Source organism: Peromyscus maniculatus, chromosome 6, assembly GCF_049852395.1.
Source record: "Peromyscus maniculatus bairdii isolate BWxNUB_F1_BW_parent chromosome 6, HU_Pman_BW_mat_3.1, whole genome shotgun sequence".
Lineage (NCBI taxonomy): Eukaryota > Metazoa > Chordata > Mammalia > Rodentia > Cricetidae > Peromyscus > Peromyscus maniculatus.
The window spans coordinates 82,462,222-82,475,154 of record NC_134857.1 but is presented as its reverse complement, the minus strand read 5'-3'; the positions used below and the strand labels follow the sequence as shown (position 1 = coordinate 82,475,154).

General features: G+C 49.2%; 1 protein-coding gene across 3 annotated transcripts in view; it reads left to right on the top strand.

Annotated features, from left to right (window-relative positions):
• Vangl1 (VANGL planar cell polarity protein 1) overlaps positions 1 to 12,933 on the top strand; it is a 50,418-nt gene that overhangs the window by 26,233 nt on the left and 11,252 nt on the right. For all 3 annotated transcript variants that reach the window (XM_076574731.1, XM_076574730.1, XM_015999203.3), the window contains exon 5: positions 12,604 to 12,737. In XM_076574731.1, the coding sequence (XP_076430846.1) occupies positions 12,604 to 12,737 (134 nt within the window). The remainder of the gene's footprint in view (positions 1 to 12,603; positions 12,738 to 12,933) is intronic.

The window sequence follows — 12,933 nt, the reverse complement described above, 5'->3', positions numbered from 1 at the left end:
GCTGCTGCAAAGATGTCTCTGCCCTAGAGCTGTGTAATATCTAGCCTCAAACAACCATCGTTTTATTTCTCACAGCTCTGCAGCATGGGTTGGGCTCAGCTGGGTGGTTCTTCTGTAGGTCTTGCCTGGGTCCCTGTGTAATCATGCACACATATCAGCCAGCGTGGCTCTGCTCTGCTCCCTCTCTGCTTATCCTGAGATACTCTCCATCCCCCATCACTCCTGCATCAGTATCAAGATGTCAGTGGCAGCTCACCGCTTCAAAAGATCCCGAAGTAGAAGTTCTCAGGCTCTGGGGAGCTGAGAGCTAGAGCTGGCTGCCATGTTCTTCCTTGCTTAAACCAAGCCCAGATTTCGAGTGTCTGGTTGGCTCGGTTTGAGCATGTCGTCAGTCATGGTGGGGAAGCCATGGCCGCAGGTGCTTGAGGTGAGTCCTCACATGGCATCCACAGTGAGGAGGCAGAGGACAGTGAATGCTGGTGCTCAGCTCACTTTCTCCTTTTTATCCTGCCCAGGACTCCAGCCCATGCGATGGTGCCACCCATAGTTACAGTGAATCTTCCTGCTTCCATTAACCCAATCTACTATGAGAGATTTCTCATAGCCATGCTCACAGGCTTACAATCTACATAATCTCTTACAGGATTATCTCCTAAGATCTCCTGGATCCTGTCAACACCTACCACCCCAGGCTCCTCATTCCCAGCCTGCTGAACTTTGTTTTGCATATAGTTCTGATGTTTAATTTCTGTATCACAGGGTTCTGATATTTAATTTCTGTATCCTAAAGGACTAGAACTATGTTACAAATGGGGACAAAGTGCTGCTCTTGGGTGGTCCAGGAATATTAATCCCTTGCTGATAATCACCATCAGGAAGAGAAAAAAGGAACCTACTAAGGTCCACAAGACTTACAGCACCCTGTGGGTTTTAACTGTTTTTTTTCAATGCTTAATTCAGTAAGACTATGAGTATCTTATAAATTACCATTGAACATGAACCTCTTCTTCACAGAGCTGGTATCTAACCTGAAAACCTTCTATGCTTTATAAGAAATGACTCTGGAATTGCTTTTTAAACCATAGGAATGTGTGACTGTGTACCGCTGTTGGATGGCTTTGTTGAAAAGGTGGTTTGATGTCCTTTCCTCCACATACACGGTGCAGTCCTTACCCCTAATGTGGTGGTATTTGGAGACAGGCTCTAAGGAAATCACTGGGCTTATTTGGAGTCATAGGCTCCAAATCTGGTTGGATAGGATCAGAGCCCTTGTATATAGGGACACCAGAAAGTCCTATTCTGTTTCCATGTGCACACACACACACATGTGTGATGGTAAAGGCAGCCATCTGAAAGCCAGGATAGAAGTTCTCACAGGAACCGAACTGACTGAAATCTTGATCTTGGCTTCCAGCTCTCAGAACTGTAAGAAAACGATTTATACTGTGAAATTTACCTGGGCTTGTACATATTGTCATAGCCAAAGCTGAGATGGGAATATTATCAGTACTAGCAATTTTTGACTCTAAAACTGAGGAATCTGTGGGGTCACCAAGCACATTTTGTCCCTAATGAAACAGGTCTTGTCCTCTGGTCAGCTCATCCACGCTCTTCCAGGCTTTGCTTTCCCTGCTTACTCCATGCTTTTCTAGTTAAATCGAGACTTTGCTTCCCCTGCTTACTCCATGCTTTTCTAGTTAAATCGAGAAAGGGAGAATCAGGCATCCTAGGAAGTCTTAAGTTCCTGACTCTGAATCCAGTAGTATCCAGGCTGCCCCTCAGGCTACAGATCAGGCTCAGCTGTGGGACTGGCCCAGGCCTCCCCTCCCACACTGGGGACCTGCACCAATGGTCTTGGGAGGCTGCTGAGGGCCCAGAGCCATGGGCCATGGCACCAGGAGTGTTTTTAAATGCTTACTGGAGTTTTTGGCTCGTGTTATTACTAGCGTGGTTTCATATATAAACTGTTATTTTTAGAAATGGGAGTTTTTACTCGTAACTACTTTCCAATAACGATATTTCACCAGTTCCTGTGCCCACTCCCTTAAAACGCAACGGATACAAATGAATGCAGGCTTATGACGAGAGGGCCAAGGGTTTTTTCGGGCTGGGCCATAGGAGAGTTTCCAGGCCGGCTCAGAGCTGCCGTTTGTGGTTTGGGTCTGTGGTGCCTCTTAAAAGTGGCTGTAATGGGAGGGAGTGTGAGTTTCTGGACACTGGAGCACTGTGTTTATACAGCTGCTCTCTGACGGCCACCACAGCTGGATGGCTTGCTGTGCATGGCGTCTGCCCACAGCCTCATGCTGAGGCAAGAGGACTCACCTCTCGCGGGGCACAGTGCCCATGGAAGGCAAGCTGGTTTCCACGCCCTTTTTGGGGGGACTGTGGCAGCTGAGAATGCCTTCCTAAGGGCTGTGCTTCTGCATGCCTTCCTAGGAACCATGCTGGTATAGAAGGCCTTCCTGGGGACCATGTTCGTATGGAGGCCAACTGGTAGTTTCCTAAGATCCATGCTGGACTGAACCCCCTTTTTGGAACCCAGGCTAGTGTAGACAGCCTACTTGGGGGCCATGCTGGTGTCGAGAACCTTCCTCAGGGAAGTGTTAGTGTAGGCAGCCCTCCCGGGGGACCATGTTGGTGAAGGTAGATGTCCTAAAGAGAAACGGCTGTGCCTCCTGAACAGGATGCCTGCAAGCCCTTCCTTCAAAGGCTCGTGTGGGCTGGCCCGACACTCCAGCTCTCACCCATAAATACAGGTGTGAGTATGCTTGTTGGGGCGCTGACAAGCAGGAAAGCGGTGACTGGCACCTTAGTCCTCTGATTCACTGGGAGGCACTCAGCCCTGTTCCAGGTATGGCTTGGCCCTGTCTTGCCGTCAGAGGCTCCATTGCGTAGCCGTTAACCGTTGGGCCCCAGACTCATCATCACTTGTGCTCCACAGTCTTCCTAAAGCTAGGGTGCTGATGTTGAGGAAGGTGAGCCAGGGAAGAGAGGGCCGGCAGAGCCTGTCAGCTGTGTCTGCAAGCCTTCTCCGTCTCTAGATAGATAGATGCTTTCAGACACGCTAGGCAGGCACTGGTCTCTGATCTCTTTGGGTCTCTGGTGTTTATCTCTGTATGATTCACCGCAGTAATGTGTGAAACTAAGAGAAGCCAGTTCCCAGATAGGGACCCTGGCCCAGACTGGACTGCCAATACAGGGAGGTGACATTGCCGTGGGGTTCTATGCTAAAGCCTGAGGCAGAGCTACAGCCCTCTGGGGAGCTAGTGGCAGGGCCATGGCTTTCATCTATAGGAATGGGTCTCCTGGGTACCCAGTATGAGAGGGTTTCAGTATCCCTGGCTCTGGCTATGACTCATCGGGAAAATGTCAGTTAGTGCCATTACCGCACTCAGAGCCCTGCACAGGATCGTGCATAATGCCCAGGGAGCGTGCACACCCATGGCAGCTTGGTTTCTTTCCTGAGACCGGAATAAGCAGGTCCCTCTCACGTACCCTTCCCGGTGCGCACATGCTCTGTGTGTGGCTGCACTTGCAGTACGAAAGCGGGTATCTTTCAGGGCTTCACTTTCATTATAAACTAAAATGGGGATAGTAAAAGCATGGGGAAGTGCTCAGGGTGTCCCCTACCCCGGCACTTCGAAGACCATCCCGTGGTGACTCAATCCTATTGGTTCTGTCTTGGAGGTCTGGCATCAGCACCCCAGGCTTCCCATCTGATTGCTCTTCCTTCCCTAAGGAGAAGGATATGCTGAGAGTCTTGTCCTGGTCCGATATTTGGTGTGGAGGCCAGCAACGCTTTGCAGCTTGTGATTATTGATTCAAAGCTTGCACCTGCTTGAGCTAAGGGGCTTGGATCACCTGTGAATCCAGGTAGTGATGGGCTAGGACTTCTGCAGCTTCACCAGCCAGCCAGAACCACTCATCTGCTCCCCCACCCCACCCCACCCCCTATCAGGATATCTAGTGTGCCTGGTGGTTCAGGATCCCAGGCAGCCTGTGTCCTAGAAATGCAACACAAGATGCTTTGTCCTAGAAAGTTCAACCGGTCCCCTCGATTCGTAAACATAAGCCAGTTCCAGTTTTTGCCCTTTCTGTTCTCTTGGTTCCAAAGTGTGTGCTGCCTGTTATCTGTGTGGGACTTACGCTGGCTTCACAACTACAAGCGTCTTAATTAAAAGGCAGAGGGTCTGGAAATGTAAGCACTCTTTGTGCCTGCCTGAGGCGGCGGCACGGGGGGGGGGGGGGGGGGGGCGAATTATATCTGCTTCTCTGGGACTCACACAGATCCTGCTGTGAATCGTCCCAGCTGTGTCTTGCTAGAGGTCTGGCATAGTGGCGGACAAGCGTGCAGAGTGAGTCAGTATACTTTGTACACTCTCGTGTATACTTTGCTGGGGAGAACTGTGAGTTGGCTGAGTCAGGGGGGAGGGGCAGTGGTGGTTGTCTTCCTTACTTGTCTGGTTGTTGCTGTCAAGTACCTAGCGAAGGCACCCTAAGGAAGAAAGGCTTTGTTGAGAGTACAGCCCATAGCTGTGGGAGTCCCAGCAGCAGGAGCTTGAGGTGCCTGGTCACCCTGCATCCGCAGGGAGAGATGGATGTCTTCTCCGCTCCTTTCTCCTTTCTGTGTGAGTTTTCCCACCACATTTAGCCTACTCTAGATCACTTCTCACAGCCTTGTCTCCAAAGTGATTTGTAGACCCTTTCAAACTTGCTGTCAACATTAACCAGCACAGTGGTCTTACCCTGGCTGGGAGCGTTTGACAGACAGCAGAATCGACTTGAATTTGAGATCCCGTTTTTTTTAGCATTATGTAAGAAGACCTGAGTTGGAGCCCTAAAATGTAGCCCACTGGAGCAGCCGTTCCTTAAAGGTATGGCTGGGATGGGCAGGCAGCGTTTCTGTTGGCGTTCTTGGTGTCGGGTGCTCTCTTGTCTGTCCTGGTGTCTCGCTGCCCATTGCACTTGTGAAGAGCTTCCGCTACCAGCGAGCTCATGCCCACCTTACCCTTGACCAGCTTCCCTTCTTTCCTAATTCATCTTCTTGCTAGCTTCCTGGAGCTGCAATATGAAAGTGCTGCAGCTCTCCTTCTCGGTGTCTCAGCCGTCTGTGGTCTCCCTCTCGGCTCGGCGGCGCCTTACTCCCGGAGACTTAAAGGAGACCCCTCTGTTCTTCCTGCTTCCGGCTGACCTGGCTCTCCCTGGCTTGAGGTGCATCACCCCCACTTCTGCCTCCCTAGTTCTTCCAGTACACCAGTATGAGTGACCATAACATCTGCAAAGATGCCGTTTCCAAATCAGGTCACACTCCAAGGTTCCAGAGAGATGCAGATGTCAGGGGATAGTCTGAGGAACCCACACTAGGTTTCTCAGAGCCATCCAGGGACAAACACTGACCCCATACCTCCCACTGCAGATGTTTCTGCTTGGAATTTTCAGAGTCCAGTGTCCACAGAGTGGGACCAACATTGACCCCTTAAGACTTACCTCGGGCACTTAGCATTGCCTGTTGTGTGGACCTCAGCTAAAAACCCAGCCCCTTCCTCTCCCTGTGTGTTGACTTCCACCCGTCTGAATCTTTTAAGCATACTCATGGTTTGGGTGGTTGTCACCACCTATTGGAGAAATGAAAGTCCTTTTAAAAGTCTGGCTGATCAGAGGACACAGGCCCAGGCTTCCGCCACACTGACCCAGATCAGGTGCCACTACAGTGAACAAGTGTGTAGTAGAGAGATGGGAGACAAAGAGAGGCAGGGCCATTTGTGCTCTGTGAAGAGAGGTGAGGAACTTCATGTGAGGCCTGTGCTGCCACCGAGGGCCGTACCTGGGTCTGTGGCCCATGTTACCACCGAAGGCCATGCAGATGTCTGTGGTCTGGGCTTCAGTCTGAGGACATGTTGATGACCAAGTGCTGGGCTGGGCTGACCCGACCCCTCACCAGCCACTGCACAGTGGTGCCAGCAGTGATGTGGGCATGGGAGAGCTGGCACTGCCCCTCTCCTGGACTGTGCTAGAGAGTTGGCAGGCTGACTAACTCAGCTACTGCTCAGGCCCAGATCCAGGGCTGTGAGTTGGCCCATGCCAATGCCTACCACATGCTAGAGCCACCTGAAGGGAACGGTCCTGCAGAACCAGAGCTGCAGGGTTTCCATGACACAGAGCAACAGCAGGATATCCAAGAGGAGTCTCTCTCGGTGAGGGTCCAGTATTGATGGTATAGCAGAAGCCAGAGGCCTTGAAACAGACCAATGACTCTTTGCAATGAATATTTGCAAGTAAAGCCATCTGGACAGAAGGACATACTGTGTGACACACCCCAGCTTCCACAGCAAGATTTTTGTTTGTTTTCTTCCATTTTTATTTTTTATTCTCTTTTAGGAGAGAGGTTATAAGAGTGGAAGCAGATATGGAAGGACTGGGATATGAGCAAGATTGGGGTGCATGATGTGAAATTCACAAAGAATCAATAAAAAATTTTAAAAAAAAGTCTGGCTTGTAGCTTAGTGTCTGGAACATCACAGGTGTTCAGGGGTTGCGATTGCTGTGGTGGAGATGAGGCAGCTGGGTACTCATCCTTTTCTGGACATCAGCATCGTTGGCTTGAAGGATGAGTACATACCGTAACCGGAAGTCTTTCCAGATTTTACTATGATGAGAAAACTGTTTGGTGCTTCATCTGTCAGCACAGACCCAGGTAATCGGAACAATGGCCTGGCACTGATGTGGGGCAGTTGTGTGTAAGAAAGACGTTCGCATTTTCTACTCATGGAGAAAGCTGTTTCATTGAGCTAGATGGATCTGGTTCATATTGGAAACGGCTGAAACTTAAGAGGGCCTTACCTGCTTCCTGCTCTCTCCCCTGGGTCTGAGAGGAGTTACTAATGTAAGGACTTTAGCCTGGATACCTTCTAAAGACCAGTTTTCATTTGTGAATTTAGTCATGTGTGCTGGTTTAATTGCAGAAGGTGCAGTCAAGCTAGGGGAGAGCAAATGAACAGTAAACAAAGGAATGTGTGTGGAGGTGTGTGGAGGTGCGTGTGTGTGTGTGTGTGTGTGTGTGTGTGTGTGTGTGTGTGTGCGCGCGCGCGCATGTTTATCTAGACTTCAGTCCCTCTCTCTCTGCCACCTAGGGGGCGTTAAAAAGAGATGGTTTAGCCAGGCGGTGGTGGCGCACGCCTTTAATCCCAGCACTCGGGAGGCAGAGCCAGGCGAATCTCTGTGAGTTTAAGGCCAGCCTGGGCTACCTAGTGAGCTCCAGGAAAGACTCAAAGCTACGCAGAGAAACCCTGTCTCGAAAAACCAAAAAAAAAAAAAAAAAAAAAAAAAAAGAGAGAGAGAGATGGTTTATGGCCACAGTTGTTTCCTCCAAGTATGAGATGTCTTCATAAGTAAGAGGGACAGGTCCCCAGCGAAAGCAATAAGGACAATGGCAGAAGTTAAGATTATTTTAGCATGGTGGGAGAATGATCTTTTCAGAGTTGCCTGGGGTATTATCAAAAGAATTGTTACACAGATTGGCAGGTTGGACTAGACAGTTTCTGATTTCTGTGATTCTTGAATCTCTGGCAGAACATAGCAATCACTTCCAGTTCTAGAATTCTGGGAGTATGTTGGTCAAATACTTGGGATGATCATTTTTTAAGGAGAAATGATTTGTTTGAGCTCACAATTTCAGGCTTTGTTTTTTGGTTTGTGTTTTGTCTATACTCACCTGGCCCCAACATTTTGAACTTGCAGCAAGGCAGAGAGAGCATTGTGGTGGGAGATATAGCCCAGCAAAACTGCTCAACTCACGGCAGCCGGGAAGCAAAAAGAGACAGGCCCCATCAGAGATCCCAGTGGCCCTTTCAAGAACACGCCCCGAGTGACCTAACTTCCTTCTGTGATTTTCTACCTCCTAGGGTTTTGTTCCCACAGTGCCTCAAGCTGGCAACTGAGCCTTTAATACATTTGATGGGGATCATTTAAGACACAAAGCATAACAAGTTATTTGGTATAAATGGATGTTGAACCATGCTTTTATGCCCAGGAATGGCATGAACCAACCAACCCCATTCCCTATTATAAAATGCTCATACCCATTATCAATAATATGCTATTTTGTATATTGCTTTATGATTTAAAAAAAATATGGCATTATTTCAGTTAATCTCGACAACTTCATAAGGTAGTTGTTTTTTGGTTTGGTTTGGTATTTTATTTATTTATTTATTTGTTTGTTTATTTATTTATTTATTTGGCTCTTTTGAGGGCCTACCACCTAACTCCCAAATAAATCACACGTGGAGGCTTATTCTTAATTATAAACATCCCGCCTTAGCTTGGCTTGTTTCTTGCCAGCTTTTCTTAACTTAAAGTATCTCATTTACCTTTTGCCTCTGGCCTTTTATCTTTCTCTATTCCAGTATACTTTTCTTTGTTTCTTACTCCGTGGCTTGCTGGGTAGCTGAGTGGTTGGCCCCTGGAGTCCTCCTCTTTCTCTGGCTCCTCCTATTTTTTTTTTTATCCCAGATTTCTCCATATATAGTCTCTCTGCCTGCCAGCCCCACCTATTCTTACTCCTGCCTTGCTATTGGCCGTTCAGTTTCTTATTAGACTATCAGGCGTTTTAGACAGGCACAGTAACACAGTTTCACAGAGTTAAACAAATGCAACATAAACAAAAGTAACATATTACTTTTAAATATGATATTAAAATGATATTCCCTAACAGGTAGTTAGTTTTATCTCTCCATCACAGGCCAAGAGGAAACAGATTCTAGAAAGTAACAGAATGGCGAGATCAAGTCTGGCATCTCGACTTTCTGCTTTGGAGGCCAATGCTTTCTCCACCTATGAGTCATGGCTGCCTCGCGATAAGTAGATTGGATTGTCAAGAGGCTGTCCAGAGGCAGACAGTTCTCAAAGAAGGCTGGGACCTTATGCACATCTAAGAACCTTATGTTCTCAGGAGATGAGTTCCTCCGGCCTTGGGAAGACTGAGGCCCTGTGAGAAGCTCGGGGTCTCTGTCCCACAACCCCAGCCCTATCCCTGGGAAGTTCTTAGAGGATGCTTAGGGATTATTGGTTCCTCTCCCCAGGGAAAGCTATTCAGAGGGACCACCTTGGCTCACTTCTGAAGGCGGTCCCTCTGGGTAGGAGAGATTGGTATGGGTGCACACAGGGGCCAGATCAGCTTCCCCAGCACACACATGGTCATAGAAACTCATGGCCATGGCAGTATCATTTATGAGGCATGTGCCTTAGACCAGGCCCTTTAAATTATATTATCTTATTAAATCTTACCAAGCCCAAACCAACCAAACAAACCAAAGTGGAAAGGCAGAAGGCAAAATCCCCAATCTCCAATATTTTTCCTGACCTAAATGTCAGTTAAAGTGAACTCTCAGAAAGTCAGAATTTAGAATTTGCCCACTAGCCGTGAAGCTTTGAAAGACAGCTCTCACTGAAGCCAGCCTTAGCCAGCACCCAATATAACTGGACCTCAGGGTCTCTCACGGGAATTTCTAACTACACCAACCTGCCCAGTTTATTTCGTTCACCTTTCAGTGATGCACCTCATACCAGCCAGTATTTTGGAGCCCATGTACTATGGCATAGCCAGGTATTCTGGGTTATTAGTCCCATCCTATTCAAGGTAGGTAGCACATGGTTTATTCTGTGAAAAGATGAAGCATGGCAACGTTGGGTTTTAGAGTTGGGGACACTGGTTGTGTGTTCTCTTAGTTCTGTGGGAATTCTCATTCCCTCATATTGTGAGATGTGTTCAGTGCCAAACAAATGGTTCTCTGTAGGCGAGAGTGTGCGCAGCTCTTGGAGGCATTTATAAACTTGGCATGAGAGTATGTCAGCTCCTGCACTGGCTGGTCAGTCTGGGCAGCTGGCCAGGACCTTGCCTGGCTCTGAGTCACCCTGGTGCCTCTGTGAGACGACAGGGCTGGAGAAGGAGCAGATGCTCACTCTTCTCTGTGGTTCTTAGGAGATGAGTTCCTCCGGTCTTGGGAAGACTGAGGCCCTGTGAGAAGCACCGGGTCTCTGTCCCACAACCCCAGCCCTATCCCTGGGAAGTTCTTAGAGGATGCTTAGGGATTGGCCCCAGTGTTGGCAGCCAGGGGCTTTGCCTCAGCCTGTCCTAGGCCATGCTAGAAGGTGCCAAGGTAGGAGCTCTGCTAGAGCAAGGCAAGGACAGAAGCCGGGCAGTGGTGGCGCACACCTTTAATCCCAGCACTCGGGAGGCAGAGCCAGGCGGATCTCTGTGAGTTCGAGGCCAGCCTGGGCTACAGAGCGAGATCCAGAGCAGGCTCCAAAAGCTACACAGAGAAACCCTGACTCAAAAAAACCAAAAATAAATAAATAAATAAATAATAATAATAATAATTTTTTAAAGAAAGAACATGGGTCCTCCCACTCACGTGTCTCTGCACCTTTGATGCATGCCTGCCTGTGGGTTACCTATGAGGATCACCCATCACTTGCAGAAGCCACTTATAAAGATGGCACTCGTGAGGTGAAGGCATTGAGCAACAGCACTGTTTGCTCAGCGCGTGAGCCCATGGGATTCTCTGGGCCCCTCCTTGTGGCCAGGATGAAAATCAAAACCCAGCAGCCACCACAAGCAAGTTTACTATGAAGATGGGCCTGGGGGTAACTTCTGAAACTGCCTTTAAATTCTTAACTTTTTAAAAAAGATTCACTTACTTACTTATATACACGTATTTATAACGTACCTGCAGAGTCTATGTGCCCCGAATGCATGCAGGAGCCCACAGAGGCCAGAAGAGTGTACTGAATCTCCTGGCATGGCAGTTATGGTGGTCTGAGCTGCCGTATGGGTGCTGAAGGCTGAACCCGGGGCCTCTACAAGAGCAGCCAGTGCTTAACGGCTAAGCCATCTCTCAATCCTTCCCCGCCAGTGCTTACCTTTTGAAGAGGGAAGGGTTTTCTGTCAGAATCCAGGAACCTAGAGCAATTCTTCTGCTGGTATAGAAGCATGGGATGAACTAATTTGAACCAGTGTATCTATATATAACTGAGGCTTCTTTTCATGCTTGGGGGCTTCGTCTTACCTTCAGCCCAGAGGTTCTGGAAAATTAGTGTGTGGACAGAACCAGAAGAGCAGTAGCAATGGTCAAGGAAGCGTGTGTGTGGTGGGGTGGATACACCTTTGGGTACAGTGGTGGTGAAGGAACATTTGCCCCTCCCTGGAGAAAGTCACAGCGGATGATGGGGCAGAGATCGAAGCCACACTGAGCAGAGCTTAGCACAACAAAGATCTGCAATGAAGCCCTTCCAATCGAGGGCCACCTCGTGGGGGAGTTACTCTTGCATCCCACACTGCCCTCATGCCTACTTGGGCCCTATGTAGTCCAGAAGAAAGCACTCTGTGCCAACTGAGCCTCATCCCCGGCCCTGTGTTCAGTTCTTAAAACAGCTCCAGAGAGGGGAGGGGGTGGGGGTAGTACAAGAGCTTCAGCTGGCTGGTTAAGGGCTGCATGGTCAGTATGAAGTGAAGGTCTCTGAGCCACTGAGAGAGCGCTGGGATGCCACGTAGCCAGCCAGGAATCCAAGGCAGTCCCCGTCCTGGCGTTCAGGCTATTGTAAATAATCCTGATAAGCCCGTCATCTTAGCATGTTGGGAAGGAGACTCCGGAGGGCAAGATAAAACAGAGCCGTGGTATTTAGCACACTGGGGTTGGTGAATGACTTCAAAGGCTGCAGGCGTCAGGACACAAAGCCCAGGGTGAAGAGGCAGCAGCTAGGTGGTCAATCTGCACCGAGTCCTCGCCCGACTGTAGCGCGCGACATGCCGTTGTGTGGATCGTGGGTTTCCGTACCTTTGCTTTCTTGCCTGCAGTGATCACGAGGGTCAAGTGAGATGGGGTGGGTGAAGGCCTTTATCCTTTATCATCCCTGCATCAGTGCTGGTTGATCTCTCTGAAACAGCTCCCAGCATGCACCCACAGTCCCGGGTGTGGGTGTTATCGCTTGGTTCCAAGATGGTAGCTTGGAGCTGTCATCTGCTGCTGTCATCTGCTGAGTGTCCCAGACAGCCAGGGGAGAGGCCCCATGGGTCTTAAGACCAGATAATCACAGCTGAAGCCTCATTTCAAGCCAACTCTGCCTCACAGGGAGGCCATCACTGGAATCTGGGAGACAAGCTCCATAGACCTGGGGCAGCATAGTGTGTGAAACCAAGTGTTAACGAGGGCCTCAGAAACTGACCTATCGTTCATGAGTTCAAGAGCGCCATGACCATCTTCAAACCTCCTACCTTTGGGTGGGTGAGGGGCTCCTCGGTTTTCTTTCTTTCTTTGTAAACTAAGGACAAACGGCAAGTTCTCTGTGCACTAACCCTCAATCTCGGTTACAGGTTGTAACTTTCTTCTCTTCCGGCCACTGGATGGCTGGGGGTTGGGGGATAACAGAGCCCAGGAGAGAGAGAGAAGCCACTTAGCAGTGGGGCATGTGAGGAGGGTGGGAGCCAGCAGACTTCCGTGGGAGGTTACCCTGACCTGCAGTTACTGACCTGACACAGCAGACTTCTCACTGCAGACCTGTTGCATGCCGTGAAAACCCTGCATTAATTTTGTCCTCACTCCACAGCATCCAGCGAGCAGCGTTGGTGGTGCTGGAAAATTACTACAAGGACTTCACCATCTATAACCCAAACCTCCTCACGGCATCCAAATTCCGAGCAGCCAAGCACATGGCTGGCCTGAAAGTCTACAATGTAGACGGTAGGTGCTTCAAACCGTTGTGTGGGGTGTGAAGGGCACAGTTAGGCGGCTCGGTCGCCTAAACTGCACGGTCCATTTGCCTCTACCTGTATTCTGTGCTTGCCGTGTGGACCTTTCTCACTCCAAAACAATTTCTGTTTTTATTTTACATGTGGGCAAACATGTTTTCCAGGGGAATGTCAGTTCACAATCTACA